This window comes from Psammomys obesus, unplaced genomic scaffold (assembly GCF_907164565.1).
Source record: "Psammomys obesus unplaced genomic scaffold, mPsaObe1.curated_primary_1811, whole genome shotgun sequence".
NCBI lineage: Eukaryota > Metazoa > Chordata > Mammalia > Rodentia > Muridae > Psammomys > Psammomys obesus.
The window spans coordinates 1-16,920 of record NW_026591088.1 but is presented as its reverse complement, the minus strand read 5'-3'; the positions used below and the strand labels follow the sequence as shown (position 1 = coordinate 16,920).

The 16,920-nt window shown below is 49.8% G+C and overlaps 1 protein-coding gene and 1 long non-coding RNA gene across 3 annotated transcripts; one reads left to right on the top strand and one right to left on the bottom strand.

Moving 5' to 3' along the window:
* Nucleotides 1-437: 437 nt before the first annotated feature.
* On the bottom strand, nt 438-8,840 carry LOC129679096 (apolipoprotein L3-like). 2 transcript variants are annotated; one of them, XM_055610024.1, is made up of 5 exons: nt 8,730-8,840; nt 8,153-8,252; nt 5,212-5,290; nt 2,107-2,236; nt 438-1,748 (listed from the first exon to the last, which is right to left on the bottom strand). In XM_055610024.1, exons 3-5 carry the CDS (start codon nt 5,222-5,224, stop codon nt 881-883), a joined length of 1,011 nt encoding a protein of 336 aa, XP_055465999.1. In that variant the 5' UTR covers nt 5,225-5,290; nt 8,153-8,252; nt 8,730-8,840; the 3' UTR covers nt 438-880. The 2 variants fall into 2 exon arrangements, with proteins under 2 accessions (XP_055465999.1, XP_055465998.1); XM_055610023.1 differs by lacking the exon at nt 8,730-8,840 and adding an exon at nt 8,496-8,691.
* Nucleotides 8,841-9,122: 282 nt separating this feature from the next.
* On the top strand, nt 9,123-16,721 carry LOC129679095 (uncharacterized). The gene is made up of 2 exons (XR_008720508.1): nt 9,123-13,247; nt 13,740-16,721. It is a non-coding gene; the product is annotated as an uncharacterized LOC129679095 (long non-coding RNA).
* Nucleotides 16,722-16,920: the final 199 nt, after the last annotated feature.

Sequence of the window (16,920 nt, the reverse complement as noted above, 5' to 3'; positions counted from 1 at the left end):
TGTGCTGTCCTCACTAGCATCCTCAACATCAGCACCAGCACCTGTCATCATGTGGAAGCTGCCTGATGGACGGGGGGGGGGACCGCTGGAGAGAAAGAGCTGCAGCCTGCAGAGCACCATCCTGTGGAAAGGGAGTCTGTGGGGACTCCTATCAACTGCTCTTTGGTTTCTCTGACCACCTCATTGCTTGCTCCTGCATACCCCTCTCTGTCTAACCACAAACCACTATGTGGTTTTAGTCCCGTTCTCCACACTCTCTAGTCCTTTCTGGTCCCTCAGTTCAGGCAGCTATCACAGCTTTGTTGACCCTCTAGCCGTCCATATGAACCTCACAGTGAGCCACAGATACAGGAAATTCTCAACCTTTAGTTTATAGACTCAATCCCACACTCTGCGCTTGCCCAACTTTCATTTCGGTTGCTGTGAAAAGACACAACTGAGAGGAGAAAGCTTTTATTTGGCCCACAGTTCCAGGCTATCGTCCACCATCTTGAAGTCAAGGCAGTGGCCCAGGCAGCTAGCCACAGTGCATCCACAGTCAAGAGCAATGAGAAACGAATTCCTGCATGCAAGCTTCCAGGTATTCAGTCTGCTTTTTGTTATGCACTTCAGAATGTATACTTAGGGAATAGGGCCACCCACAGTGGAGGAATTTACCCACTTCAATTAGAGCCATTACGACAAATCTCTCACAGGCATGCCACAGGACAACTTGAGCTGGACAATCCCTCACTGAGACTCTTCCCACAAGATTCCAGATTGTGTCAAGAGGACAGTTGAAACTAACCATCTCATCCCCCCTCTACCAAAATGGCTCAGCACCTTGAATCTGTCCAGATCATCGCCACTGACCTCAATATTACTTGAGGGCGGGTGGCTGTCAGTAAGACACCAGTAGGTTCTTATGGATCTGAGCAATCTCTTCCAACTTCACCTCCAACTCCTCAGCCAGGGCCCGCAGTTCACTGGCGGACTCTGATTTTGCCCCATCATATAAATGCATGGAGTTCTTTACAAGGTGGTAGACATCCACCACAAGGAAGACTCCTGCAATGGCTGCACCCCTGATTCTGGCTTTCTTGGTCATCGCCAAAGCGGTGCCTGCAAAGGCATTCCGCACCTGATCAGCACGTCGGGCAGGGATTAGCCTAGTAGTCATGAGGAGCTTGGCATCTGCTACTAAGCGCGGGTTGGCTCTGGCTACCCTAATGGCACGGATATTTTGTCCCAAGGCTTTCAAGTTTTTTATGACATCATAGGTGTTTTTAGAAAGTTTGAGCAAACTCTTCCCCAGGACAAACACTGTCTTCAGAGTATCCATGGTGTCTGCCACCAGGCGCTTGGCTTCAGCTTCATCTGACCACTTGCTTGCTTCCTCCACAACCATAGTGGCAGCACCAGTCAGAACAGACACTGTCCCCAGCCCCAACCCAGTTGCTGAGAGCAGCAGGCTGCCCCCCACTGTTACGGGTGCCAGAGCTAGACCCACAATCCCCAGGACCCCAGAGGCAGTGCTGGTGGAGTCGGCCACCACGTTGGAGACAGCGCAGCGCCTGTGCACTTGGTCAAGATGGTCAGCCAGAGCTCGGAGCCTGCTGATGTTTGCCTGCAGCTTTCTCTTCAGCTGAGGAAAAGCTTCCACAAACCTCTTCCTGTCCTGCAGCTCCTTTTGAAGCCTGTCTTTGTCCTCCGTGGCTCGGAGTCTTAGGAGCAGCTTCAGGACCTTATGCAGCGCTGCTTCCTCAGCTCTGTAACAGAAGAGGTCAGAGCATCAAGAAGACAGCTTGGTTCACCGTCAGATGGGCTCCCCTACGAGCTGCCTTGTCCACAGCAATGGGAAAGAATTTTACACATGTGCAGGGTTTTGCGTTCTACAGGGAACATTTGATGATCATAGACTCTCCCTGGTCCTTAGTCTATGGGCATCAGTGTGTGAAGTCATAATAAGACACACTTTAGTGACAGGCACATGATGAAGATGCCGTCACTAGAGGTACATGCCTTCACTACTAAAACGTTTGCCCAGTGTTAACACTGTAGAAGAGCACAGGGATGTGGGATTGGAGCAGAACTGGGGGCATGTGAGGAGGGTCCTATGGAGATGACCTGGACAATCCAGCCTCTGCCACCAACACCTTCCAGAGTTCATCTTTGTCCAACAGGAGCTGCAGGTCTTCTCTGCTTGCTGAGTCCTGCAGATACTCACTGACTTCCTGGATGAAGCGTCTCGTCAAGACTTGGGAGGAAACAGAATGATGTCAGAGGACAGTTCAGGAGAGCTTAAGTGGTGAACAGCATATGGCATTAAACAGCCAAGGTATTCAGCACCTGCCATTGGGTACCTGGTGGGGTCAGCAGTGTTGAGGAATCAATTGTGCCCTTCAATTCATATACAAAAGTCCTTATGCCCGAAAGTAAAGTACTGAGGATTAGGTAATGTCATACATATACACCCGTAATTCAGGGGAGTGTTGTACTGATGAGCAACAGAAGAGACGCTGTTGGGTTGGTCTGGTGCTGTGCATTTTAATGTTAATTACTGGCCCCTAAGACCTTGTCTTGCTCAGAGGAGCAAATTCTCATGTATACCTGTGTCCTTGTTGTATAAACCTTGCTCTTCCTAATTTAAAGCTGAGTGGTTGACAAAAAAAAAAAAAAATGCTGAAGCTGGGGATTTGGCAAAAGAAAGGGAGGTGGAGTTTGGAGTTCTCAGGCTAAGGTTGAGGGACCACGAGGATGAGAAGGAGAGGAAGACAGGATCAGAGGAACAGTCTAGCACAATGAGTTAGTGTGGGAAAGGATCATATGGCCTGATCAGTGTGGATGGAGGAGATGGAGAACATTACTAAGTATTTTGGGACCATGGATTGGAGGTAGCTCTAGATTGGGTCTCAGAGGTTAAGTTAGTTTAGAGGGTTAACATCTGCAGTGCCTCAGGTACAGGCTATTTTATAAAATACAACATGTGTCTGTGTCTTTATTTGATGGGTAGCAGGCTAGACTATAATTATAGCCTAATAAACATTTATTAGGCCATAAATTTTAAATTTATGAAACAAGACACCATGTATATAATGTCATCTCTCTCTCTCTTTCTCTCTCTCTCTCTCAGTTCTCTCTCTTGATGGTTCTCAACCTTCCTAAAGCTGTGACACTTTAATACAGTTCCTCATGTTGTGGTTACCATCCAGACCAAACCATAAAATTATTTTCATTGCTAGGTCCCAGGTGTAATTTTGCTATTGTTATGAATCACAATGTAAATGTCTGTGTTTTCCAAAACTCTTTGGTGATCCTTGAAAGGGTTGTTCAACCCCCAAAGGGATTGTGACCCACAGGGTAAGCACTACTCTCTATCTTTCGCCTATCATCATTGATCTCCGTGTCTATGAGTCCCTTCTTCCACTTGGTTCCTTGCTACCTCTCTCTCTCCGTGCTCATAGGAGAAGCTGTGTGCAGACTCCCTGTTCGCAGCCACTGCTACAAACCAGGAAGCGTGGCCTCACCACAACCAACCAGCTATTCCTTCACTGTGCGCTTTGGCTTTCAGAACTGAGAGGAACAGAGGTCTTTGCTTCAAGCCCTCGGCCTGTGGGACCAGGAGATGGTAGCTGGGAACGCATAGACCAAGGAGGTGTCATGGTGCTTTGCAATTCAATGCAATGTCTTCTACTCTGAACAATCGAAAGCTGTATCTTTCTATCTCAGAAAGCGACACTTTGCAAGGACAACTTCCATCTGCCTTGAGGTTCTTGCACATCAGCAGTGACACCAGAGCCTGTAAAGGGACTTTCAACTCCTCAGAGGGTGGTGACATTGGTTTGTTGGATAAAGGCAGCATTTCAAAGAAAATAGACTTCACAATGTCAGGACTAATTGCATGTAGGAAAAGTAAGGCTAGCTGTGATGGATTCGATGAGACTGGCCCCGGGGGCTTTTATATTGAAGTGCTTTGTTTCTAGTTGGTGGACCTGTTTGAGAACAGTGGCCTTGCTGGAGGACGTGTGTTACTAGGAATGGACTTTGAGGTTTCAAAAGCCCAGGCCATTCTCGTTAGCTTTCTCTCTGTGTCTCGTAATTGTAGATCAGATGCAAACCTTCAGCTGCTGCCCCAGTGGTCATGGGCTCACCCTCTGAAACTATAAGCCTCCGTTCCCGTGCATGTTGTGCCAGGCGTGGTGTGTTAGCACAGCAGTAGAAAAGTGACTAAGATAGCAGTTGGTACTAGGGAGTTGACTATTGCTGTGACAGGTTTGAGCATGGTGTTTGTTGAAGCCTTTATGACTCAGACTAGAAAAGTGGCTGCGCACTATAAGGGCAGTTAAAGGGACATCCTAGCAGAGTTTGGAAGACAGTAGTGCCAATAGCAATATTGTCCGTAGAGGCTGAGCTCAAGAGGTTTTAGGAGAGAATGATAGCAACAGTGCTAGAAACCACTTCTGCATTATTTTGGCAGAGACTGAGTCTGCTTTCTGCCCTTGCCCTAAAAATCGCCTGAGGCTAAACTGAAGAGTTTTGGACTACTTTTGTCCACAGAGGAGATTTCAAGAGAGCCTAGTAAATGGACTCTGCCACTTTGTTCATAGTAAGCAATCTTATGCAGACCTACAACTAAGAAGAGAAAGCCAGCAAGTGCTATTTCTCTATGGCTTCTGCATGGCCTCCTGCCCCCAGGTTCCTTACCTCTTTGAGCTCCTGCTGTGACTGTCTTTGATGGTGAACTGTGATGTGGAAGTGAAATAAATCCTTTCATTGATTGTTGTTTTTGGTCACAGTGTTTAATCACAGCAATAGAAACCCTTGTTCATACACCACGTCTATGAGTTTTTACATAGGGTGAAGAACTCATTCACAGGGGCTGCCAGACATGTAAGACCTGGTTTAAACAAGACCAGAGACAGGAGTTTTCTGTGTGGCGGGGAGGTTGGAGTCTCCTCAGAACTGGGAGTTGTCTCTGAGCCACATGGCCTGCTGTCCTTCACTTTTCTAGGCTATCCTAACTCCTCTTGAGTGGTAAGGAAGGGAGGAGAGGATTCCTGAGCATGACCCCAAGACAGAGTCAAGAACGAGAACACCTTATACCTAGTTTCAGTTGAGTCTCCTTAGTCCATTTTGAGGACTCCTTTTCTATCCTCAACTTAACAGGTTCTCAGTGTGGAGTCCCAAGATTCTAGGCCACACTCAGGACCCAGAGAAGAAGAGTCACATTACCTGTGGAGGCCATGAGGGACCTTGGTGTCAGGTGTGGGATCTCTCACAGGTTTTCCTCACAGTTCTTTGTGAGTCCAGACTAAAAGGAAGAGAAAAACAAACTGTGGCATGGAATGGGAACAGCTGTAATGAAGGCTACTGTCTCATGGTAATCTCTGGGATAGCAGAGCAGCTAAGGTCAAAGGTGACTAACTACCCTCTGTGCCCACCTGCAACAAGGGACAGAATTGGGTCCAAGGTCATGAGAGCTGTTTCTGTCCCTCATCTGCCTTGGGGTGGCATGGCCAAGGGAGATATGCCCTCTTCTCCTCTCCAACCCTTGCTGCCTATGGCAGGTGGAAGACCAGGTCCAGAAGTCATGAGAGCTGGAGAGCTGGCCCTGTCCCTCACCAGCTGCAGCACTTGGGAGAATGGGCCCTGCAGCTCTCCTGAGCAGCACAGTGGGGTTGACCCTGGAGGCAGAGGTACAGGGGATCCGGCCTCAAGGGCATAATCATGGCCTCAAGCATGGGAGCGCTGACTTTTCTTACCTGTGCAATCTGCAGCATTAGGTGAGCTAGCTAGGGGAATACCAGAGAGCTCATCCTGGTGGTGAGGGCCCAGGGGAGCTGGCAGACTGACCAGCTCAGCTACCTCCCAGGTCCAGATTCAGGGCTTTGAGTTGACCCATCCTGACATCTCCTCCATCTGTGAACTGGAGGCACACGGGAAAGGACCGGTTCTATGTAGAACCAAAGCTACAGGATCTCCATGACACAGGGCAAAAATAAGATATCTAAGAGGGTTCCCTGTGAGGATCCAGTATTGATAGTATAGGAAAGTCAGAGGCCTCAAAACGACAATGACACATTGTGATGAACCTTTGCAAGTAAAAGTGTGTGAGCAAGGGTCTAGCGACTCACTGTGACACAGTACAGCTTCCACAACAGTAATCGATACATCTCTCTCTCTTTCTCTCTCTCTCTATATATATACAGATGAGTATTGAGGCACTGTGCATTGGTGAGAAAGAGCGAGTGTTGTTTCTTTGCCAAGTGCAGCTCTATCTCCTGCTCCTTGCCTATAGATAAGATTTCCACGGATGCAGTGGACACAACTGCCCTCACGTTCTACAGCCCACATCTAGACACTCCTTCAGGCTTCCCATCCAAAGCCCCGATCCTATGGTGCCCTTCCTTCTGGACCTTGTTCCGTCCGGAACTGGATTTCCACACTTGGAGTCAGTAACACAATGACTGAGTGACCAACCAGATGCAAGAAGGCCTGTGACTGTCAGAGTTCTTCCTAAAGGCACCAGTGTGACAAGACAGCTGCTGTCCCTACCTTTTGTGTCCTGTTTTATAAGCTATCGGACCCCAGAGGCTGTCAGGCAGAAGGAATGGGGTGTGGGGTAACCCTATACTTTGGTGAAATGTCTGCAGTCTGAGTTTCCTGTTTCTGTGTCATTCTGTGCTGGTGGTACAGCCCAGTGGTCATGCTCTCGTTCAGTGCATAGGTCCTGGGCTGCTACCCAGTTCCAGAGAAGAAATGAAAGAAAGACCAGGTCTCCTCCATGCTTTTTTATGCTTTCCCATGAATCGGCTACACAAACAGCCTTTTAGGCTTAGCAGCCTGCTGGATTTGTACCAGGAAGGGCTGGTGGTCTCAGCCCTTCCTCTATGATGACCAGCTGGCAGCCCGGGCTGGGGGCCTCCCTTCCCTAGCTGTGCACAAGCTTTCCAAATGGGGCAGGGTAGAGACTCTCAGCAAGTCTTGCTTCCCAGAGGCTTCAGGGCCTCTTCCTAGGCCTGAGAGACCCAGGCTCAGGACAGCATGAGCCTGAGAATCTTTACTTCCCAGGGTCAAGATCAAGCCCATTCACCTTGGACAGAGGGCCTTCTGTCTACTCTAGCCCTGGCCTCCTCCCCATCCTCTCCCTACTTCCTTTCCCCTCCCCCACTTCCTTTCCCCTCTCTCACTACCCTTTCCCCACCCCGCTGCCTCCACAAACACCTTCCAGCACTGTGCTGAGCCTCTTAGCTTACAGGGAATGTCACCCATTCCTGTGTGGTGCCCGAACCAACGGAAACACCTTCATTCCATGTGCTCAGCCTGGCGCTGTCTGGGCTTTGGAGACATTGATTGGAAATTGAGCCACTAGATTCTGAGGACACAGCCTCAGGGAAGGAACAGTGTGAATTAAAAAAAGATAATATTTAAAGTTTCGAGGACTTTCTGCTTTTACAGACATAGTTTTCTCAACCTCCATCTGTGGTCTGGCCTTGTGATCACACAGGTCTAAGGCCAGAACATGTGATTGTGAAACTTGACCCTCCCTGCCCCAGATTTTTACATTACCCTTCCAAACACAGGACAGCCTGTCTTCCTTCTCCACCTCTCACAGGTTGGACAGAGGCCAGGGGAGTTCCAGGGGAGGTAGCCTGCCACCCTCCAGCTTAACCTGCCTCACAGAACAAGACTCCCCCAGGGCCTTGCAAGACGCATGCACACTGTGTAGCACCACCGCCGGGCACCTTGTGTCTCCCATGTCAAGATTTGTGCCGTCTGATCTTGGCAGCAATAACTAACTACCCAGGTCCAGCCTCAGGTGCACAGGGCACAGGAACCAGAGAGCTCTTGGTTGCCTGCCTGCCTTGCTCTACATTCTTCCCTTCTACCATTTCCCGAGGAGTGAAGACCCACAATAGCCACCTTCCCTGATGGCCAGGTCTCAGGCCCTCTGGCACTTGAGGGGAGCTCTGGGAAGGCTGGTGATCTCTTCTGAGGAGTCTTCACCCTTTCTTGTGCTTATGGAAGAGAGGGAGAGAGGGGTAATCAGAGCCCAACTTGGCTGCTAGTCTAGATTTTGTCCTGGGCTGATGTCTAACCTCGGTCATCTTCCTCTTCAAGAGCTTCTGGGAGGGTGAGCAAATAGAGGGCGCTCAGGAGGTCCCCAACTTACCAAGAAATCTTCCCGAGGCTGAGCTGGAAGAGAGCACAGCTGTCCTTCCTGTGTGCATCGGCTGGCTAGCTGCACTTCAGGATCCAGTGAGACCCAGCAACTGAAAGCGAAAGTCCCACCTTCTGAACACAGCCAACCCACACCATGTCCAAGAACCACCCACACCCCCCCCCCTTGCTGACACACAGAAAGAAACAACCTTAGCTCCCCATACCCTGTCCTTCTCAGTCCATGACAGCTTGGTTGCGGCTTCTCAGTGGGCCTGAGGAAGAAAGGCCTGCCATCGCAGATGGTGGGGCCCTCTGGAGTTCACCCCCCAAATGACCCTGCTCTGTCCACTCACCCTGTCCAGAAGAACCCTTCTCCATCCTCCTCTACCGTGGCTGCCCTCATCCTGTGGATGCAGACAGAGAGGCTGCTTTGTCTACCGTGTCTGGCACCTGGATATCTGCGTGCATGGCTTCTTATTCCATAGACCCCTACATGCACCCTGGAACCTCATGCATTGTTTGTTCTCAGAAGCCCCCAGCATGCCCCAGAGCAGACTTCCCTGCTGCCTTCTTGGCTCTCACAGTACCTTGGGGTCAAAGTCCTCTCTCTGGCCAGTCTCTTGTCTCCAAGCTCACAAAGCTGGAGGGCTGTTGAATAGCTCTCCTTTTTTCCTAACAAAAGGGACTGTTGGGATTATGTTCTTGTGGAATGTATACAATTTATCCTCGTTCATTCAAGTGCTGGTTTCTCTCCCCCACTATCTGGTGTCAATCCAGACATTGCACTGTGATGTTTATTCTAAGCATCACCTGTCTCAAGTTTGTGTAAACATGCCACCACTTGTTCTCTGTATTGTCAATGAAACAACTAGCCAATGCTGAGCAATGGAGAGGATAGGATGGGACATCCTGGTCCGGAGGGGAGGAGAAGGAAGTGAGTGGGAGGAGTCTGAGAGCAGAGATCAGGAGGAGAGGACTTGGAGCCATGAGGAGAGATGAACTGGAGCTACGATATGACTAAAAGCAAGTATAATGTGGGAAACCTGAATAAGGGGAAACTATGTGGGCTTAGGAGGTTTAGGATGGAGTAACTCTTGCCCAGCATTGTGCTCTAGGTAAATTAAAAAAATCCTAGTCTCTGTGTGGTGATTTGGGTGTACAGCTGGTTTAGGAATAACCGCTGTTTAACTAAAAGATAAATTGATAATGAATATTAATAATCAACAACAAGGGACTTTAAGTGAGGCAGGATTGCAGGGACCAACTGACCATTCTGTCATGTATGTCCTTGGGGTTTGATGGCTCTCCCCATCCAGCTTCTCAGAGAAGGATCACAGGTGACACCGTGTCTTCATGCTCCTGCTGGCAACGCTGTTAATTTACTATATATTTGGAGTTTTAGAATCACTTCTGAAAACTAAACACCTCAGTTTCTTATCAAATCAGCATCTAATCATTATTGGTAATGGGGGATGGGCTGTGATTCTTTTCCCCCCAGGTGGAAACAGATGTGGTGAGAGGTAATGTCTTTCATGTCACAGCTCTTTAACATCAAGACTCCAAGCCAAGGTCCATATTCAGACAACAGACACTTGTGAGCACGCTTTCTCTTTCAAAGTTTTTTTTTTCCCCCCTGTAGCCTTTCTTGTTCTCAATTCCTTCTATCACTGTCAGCATAACTTTATCTTGGTAGGTAGAGGACACCACAATGAGATGCCAGAACCAGGAAAATGTCCCTGAATACTGTCTGTCCATGGGCTGGCCATGATGGAGACCCCTCTGATCAGGGCCAGGAATGAACTGGAACATTAATACGTTCCTGAGTAGAGGTGGGGTGTGACTGCAGGACCTGGCTGCAGATTCACCTGAAAGAGACAAATCAGGATCTCAACCTCCAGGTACAGAAGCAGAGCCCAGCCCGCCTGGACATCCTCAAGATTTGCTAAAGAATGGCTCTGTTGACCAGTGACATGGCAAGAAATGTCACTCAGGGTGGCTGCCACTTCAGAGGTTCAGAGGCAACTGCAGTCAATGGGGATGTGACCTTAATGCACGAGGAGACAACCCTGCAATGGCTGTGGGAGGCAGACAGTGTTCACAGCTCCACCTAGTGGAGGCTGGAGGGTAAGCAGCCAAGGCGCTTTGCCAGCATGGTCATCCCAACTGGCTCGCAGCCTTAAAAAGACAGCTGACTCAGACAAGATGGATCCACTGCACTGACCGCTCCCCTCCCCGCTCCCCTCTCTTCCTCTAAGGCCTATAGAGGGGACAGGGATTTTTCAAATGAGCATGTGACATGGGACTTCTAAAATCATACAAGGCATCAGCACAGACAAACCTGCCAGGACTGCAAAGCACAGGGAAGAAAGTTGCCCCCTGCGTTGATGTCCCTGGGTCATATCCTGCCTGGGAGTGGAAAAGAGCCTGACACAGAAGCCTGGCTACCAGACTCATCCTCAGGACGGCCCGATTTGTCTTTGCTCATATAGCATATCAGACTTTGAATAATACGGAAACATCAGGAGAATTTAGAACTAAGTGTAAGATGACAGAATTGAACCCATGACTGTAGCATTTCCATGTTGCAGCACAGATAACTCTGCCCTCTAAGGGATACACACATAATTTTCAGGAACATTGGACACAGGAACTCTGTGATTCCAGTTGTAACAGGATTAGAAATTGACCCAGAGGCTGGCATTCACCTTGAAAACTCTGAGGGAGCTGACGATGAGCTTGAGACAGAGAGAAGATGAGAGCTCAACTTCAGCAGATAGTTCCACATAGATGGGAGAAGAAGGGAGGTGGTCAGGGAGGAGACAGGCAGCTCAGCAGCACGGCCCAAGGGCACCGCCGCAGTCCTCAGTCACCAAGGAGGGGTGGCCAGTGTCACTGTCATGCCACAACCTGGCCTTGAAATCTTGTGGCACTTGATTTTGGCAACCACGAAGGGCATGGTCACAAAGTATAGAGTTGTCACGTGACCCAGCATTCCACTCCTGAGTAACCTCAAAAGAAGGGGCAGACATTTGACTCCCACACTCATAGCAATGTGATTCATAGGAGTCTAAAGCTGGCCCAGCCCGAGTGTCCATCTGTGCATGAATACACGTGAGAATGAATTCATCTTCCACACTCAAGATGCAGGAGAGCCTGACCCATGCTAGGACATGGATGGAGCTCGAGGACATTAGTGTAAGTTAAATACCCTGCCCACAGACGGGCACATCCCAAGTGAGCACTCTGAACGATGAGGTCCTGCAGATGATCTATGAATGGCTGCAAGCACTGTGGGGACAGGAGTTATGACCGTAAGTGTTAGGGTATATTTAAAAAATGCCATACAGTAAACAGATCTGATATGAAGAGATTTATTTTGGGGGATGGAAAACGGAGAGGAGTTAGGGCCTGAGTGGGTCATGAGGGGAAAGAGAGAGAGAGATACACAGACAGAGAAAGAGGCAGAGAGAGAGCAAGACAGAGAGAGAGAGAGAGAAATGGGGGAGGGCCCCCAGGGAAGGGGAGAGAAACCGAGGCAAAGAGAGCGGGTGGCAGCGGCAGATGGTTGTAACTGAAGCACCTGGCCCAGGTGATGACACAGGTCACAGGTGGTGACATAGGACGCTGTCAGTACCCTAAAGACCCCTGAGGGCAGGCCAGGTGAACTGCCTGCACAACATAACATCCTTTCCTTTTCGTTTAATTAAAACAAGGAGTTGCTAGGGAGGAATGATGAGGCAGAAATGAGTACATTGGAATGCTTCTCAGGCAAAGAAAGTTAAAGTATAGAAATGTAGGCTCATTGGAAGCAGCTCTTGGACACCATGCAAGGGGGAGACAGACATAAAGAGAGAGGGAATGAGAGAGAGCACCAAAACATCTGGATTACGCGGCAAGAAGAGAAAGCTCCCACCCTGGAAAGTTCAGGGCGGTGGGGTTTGCCAGTCATAGTCTAGAGCAGATAGGGGCTGAGGAATGCTGGGAGAATCTGGAGTAGTTTGTCCCAGCCTGAAGCACACCAGTAGGGAGCAGGTGTCACTGCCAGATGGGGTGAGTTCCAACCCGGATGGTGATGTTTGCGTCTCAAGTTGAGCTCTCTGTCTGTCCCGCAGCGCACACTCAGCAATGGCTACCAAGGCAGCTTTAACCCCGTGTGCATCTAACTACAGCTAAACAATCTTAAGTCTTTCCAAATAACCATTTTTGGGGGGGGGGGAATTTGGAGCCCAGGGACCCCGATTCAGATTTTTGTTTAGGTGTTTTCCCACACATGGTTACACATGCCTCAAAGACTGTCACAACGATGCACCTCCTCTCCCAGGGAGAGGAGTGGGGTTCCGATTTGGGGAGAGGGCTCACCTTGGTGAGCGGTGCAAATGGGGTCGCACTCAGGTCTCCTGATTCCTGCTTTCCCCTTTCTGACCTAAAGGAAGAGGCACACCCACATCCACATGGTCTCAGACCAGGATTTTCACCCCTGTGTTCCTGCAGCTAGTCTCAGGTGAGTCAAGGCTCCCAATTACTGTGGGAGGTTGCTTAGAGCCCATCTCTCCTGTGGCTAGGGACGATGGACAGGGGCTCTGACTGGGTCCCCAGTTTCTGACGTCACTGATACACCATGGCCTCTCAAAGTCTCTTCTTACACTTGAAACGCTGATGTTTCAGCATGTCTGAGAGCAATGACAGGTTATAGCCTCTCTTGTCCAGTTTTCAAATACACAAACACACAAACATACACACACACACACACACACACACACACACACACATGATAGACATCCACAAACAGACATGAACACCAGCACACCCATATGGACACAGAACTAAGTGGGGAGCCCTGTACCCTGACCGCACTTTGAGATGCAGGCAGAGAGTGGTGTACAGGTGTTATCATCATCCTGTGAGAGGGCCGCTCCCTTTCAGCCTTCAAGAGCAACTGAAACTTTCAGGATGTCCCCTCTCTAGCTGTCTCTCTGCAGACACAGGATGTATGGAGTCACCTGGGCACAGATCCATCCGGAGGTTTCTGCAGACCCTGTAGCCACTCCAACCAAGCTCACCAAAGACCAGGTCCTTCAGTGGCATCTCCCAAAACCCCCACTAAGGTGAGCCTTCTCCCTCTTTGAGGACACCTGACTGAGTCAGCTATGGCAGGCATATCCCGGGGATCTTTGACTGGTGGACCTGGAATGTACAGGCGTACGTTGTCAGTGTCCTGTGAGGAGGAGTGAATGAACCGGTGCTTCTGTGAGGTGTCCCCGTGAGGCCTGTCAGAGCTGCCTGTGGCTCCCAAAGTTTCCTTTCCTCAGCAGCTGGGTTTTGGTCCCTGACCTCATCACAGCAGCACGGTGGCTCCCAAGGTCCCTGAGGTGTGTTCAGTGGTGCAGAGGCCACTCCTCTGCCCCTCCCCCAAGCCTGATTCTCCTTTTGGACAGTGAACATCAGGACTCTTAGTGTGGAGCATGCTCAAGCTAACAGTGACCGTGTGACACAGGCCAGACAAAAAGGGCAGCTGCTAAAGGACTTCTGGGGACTCTTGCCACAGCTACAGGTGTGACAGGAGGGCTGGCTTCTTTCTCGTTCTTTCTGCTTCATAGCTGCAGGACCACAGAGCCGTGAGGACCGTGTACCAAACAGAGCCGGGGAAGTAAGCAGACATGACGAAATGGAGTCTTGGGTGACCCCCCACACGGCTCAAAGCCTCTGCACTGAGGGGCTCATTCTTCCATGAGAGACTGGCTGCAGATGTGGCTCGGAGGTAGAGCACTTCCCTAGTGTGCAGGAGATCCTGGATCCTCAAAGCTGGAGGGTGGAGGAAGGCTCTCTTGGTCTGCTCTGAACCTGCCTTGGACCTGGCCCCCTTCTACCTTCTTGGATGGGTGTCCCCTGGCTAGGTGTTTTGAGGGATCTTGGATGATGTCTGCCCTGTCTTGCTCCTGGTGATCTGGGAGCCCAGAAGGGAACACAGGGGTCAGGACTTCATGTTCCTCCCAGGTCAAGTTCAAGGGCTTCCCCACAGCACACAGCCCTACTCCTGGAGCAGCCACAGTTACCTTCCAGGTCCGCAGACCTGCACTGGGCTCCTTCCGTGCCATGACCTTCCTCCCTTTCCCTCCCATTCCAGGGCCTTATATAGCACTTCTCTCCTGGTGGCTGGCCCAGTCCCCCCCAGCCCTGGATGTTCAGATTTCCTATGGCGCTTCTCCCTATTGAACTTGCCCCAAACATCTAGGTCCCTCCTACTGCCAAAGGACTTGGCATGACTACAGTGGCAGCCCAGTGCTGGAATCCTCTTTCTCTAGGGCCCAGCCAGGGTCCCCTAGGCACCTCACATCTCCAGTAGGGAGACAGCAGAGTGTGTCCTTGCAGCCAGTGTCGGGGCCAGAGCAGCTTGCTTTGTCCAAATGGTTGTGAAGTAACTGTCCAGATAACCTAAGGAAGTACACAGAAGACAGTCTACAAGCACCAGGAAGTGCCCGCCCCCATGAGACAGAACAAGAGAAATAACAGACAGGCTGTTAGGAACCATGGATCCTGTGGGACAGAGCTTGAGACACACAGCTTCCTGGAGCTAGCTAGGTCAGACCCCAGAATATGGGTGTGTGTCCAAGTCTGTCTTATTCTTCACCCAGATACCCAAGACAGTGCCTGCCATTTCCCCCATCCCCCACAGGCTGAGCAGAGACAGGTGACACCCAGAAGACACATACCTGCCACCCACTGCTCAGCCTCCTTCCCAGGATCCTGGACAATCCATCCTCTCCTGCGGCCTCAGTGTCCACACAGAGCCTGACATACAATAGGAGCGTAGAGACAGGTCGGGGGACACACCCAAATCCTGGCTGCTGGCATCTCAGACATTAGCCTTTGTCCCCTCCCCCTTTGGTAGCATCACCCCAGAGCCAGCCTTACCCACTAGACTCCTGAGACAAGCAGGCTAGGTCCTTAGACCTCTTCATGTCTTTGTTTCCCCCATTTCTCAGTGGAGTGGGAACCCACATCAGACACCTTCCTTTTGGGGTCCCCTGTCATGTCCCAAGCATTCTGTCATCTGAGCTGAGCTCCAGAAGCTCAGGAGTCCCTCCTGAGGGAGAGCTTCTCTCTTCTTCACAAGTGCACCAAGACACAACAAGGCTTGGAGTCCACCTATCCTGTCACACAGGTGTTCATAAAATGAGTAGACAACTTTCTCTATAGTTGCCAGGAGGGTGGGCAAGTGGCTGAGTTGGAGCAGCACCCAAGTCTTCTTGAGGGTAAGGGTTTGCCACAGGCTGTGTCTGTATGATGAGGAGACAAAGGCCAGAACTCAAAGCAAGAGGGAGAAACTCCTCTTCTGAGCATCTCAGATCCAGCAAATCCCCAGACCCAGGTGCTGAGCTCCCTCCTCACTCCACTCTTTGTCCACACACTCACATGTGAAAGAAACAGACTAACTTTGTAACCTATGTCTCTTTTAATTGCCTTATAACTTATATTTTCAAGTTTTAGGCCAATGTTAATTAAAGCCTCTTAGTGCTTCTCCTGAGAACAGAGGAATGTAAAAGTTCCTGACATTAACCATCTGCGAGGGCAGAGATAAGGAAGAGAACAAGCAGAGATCTCTACTAGGTGGAGAGAAAATCACCGGCCAGCGCCTGTGAGATAAACTTTGTTTGGAAACTGGGCCAAATGGGCCCAATCCTCCTCCTGAATAGCTCCTGACCTTTGACCCAAAGCCTGTAGCCCCCACTCCTCAGAACAGACACAGGATGAGTTAATCACTCTCCCACCTTAAACTGTGGCTATATCTCATATGGCAGGAATTTACAAACTGACTTGAAGATCAGATATTCCCCAGATATTTACAACAGGGCTGACCGGACCTAAGGGTGCCCAGAACCAACCAATGATTTTAAAAGTTAAATACCTCATCCAATCCTGAATTGTCAAGACTGCAAGCCCTGAAAATTCTTGCACCTTGTCCTTTAACAACCCAAAGCCTTTGTCTCCTGGTGCCACTCCTTGCTGACCAGCAGGGGTGACCCCATTGCGCAATGGTCAAAATAAACCTCTTGCGATTTTCCATCAATGAGATCCGTCTCCTGAGATCTCTTCATCCCTTCTAGATATAAGGCTTGAAAAGGTTAAACTAACTTTGCAACCTGTATGTTTTTTAAAGCCTATAGCTTTGAGTTTTAGGTTCAGGTTAAGCTCAAGCCTCTTAGTACCTTTCCAGAGAATGGAAAAATGTGACCTTATCTGTGAGGACAGAAAAAAAAGGGCAAGTAAGCAATGACCTTCACTCAGCAAAAAGAAGGACCAGACCCTTGTCTTTGAGATAGTGTTTCTTACCAACAATCCCAGACTTCTTCTGAGTAGCTTTTGACCTCCAGCCAAAAGTCCGAAACCCCTAATCTTCAAGGATGAGCTAAGCACCTCCACCTTAAATTGCAGCTGCATCCACACTTGGCAGGACTGGCCAAGCTTGAGCACCTAAGACTAAGCAATTATCTTACTTTATAGCGTCCTCATCCAATCCTAAATTGCCAAAATGTGACCCCATTGCACAATGGTTAATAAACCTCTTGCTTTTGCAACGAGTCTTGGTCTGGGAGAGTTTCCGGGAAGGGCGCAATCTTAAACTCCTGAGCTGTGAGACCCCAGGTCTTACAGGCTCGTGCTGAGCCTAACACATGGCCAACCTCAGGCTGACCTTCTAGATTCTTCTCAACAGACCCCGTATTATTGTGAATTCTCCATGGTCTTGAAGGAAAAAACAAACAAAAACTACACACTTTC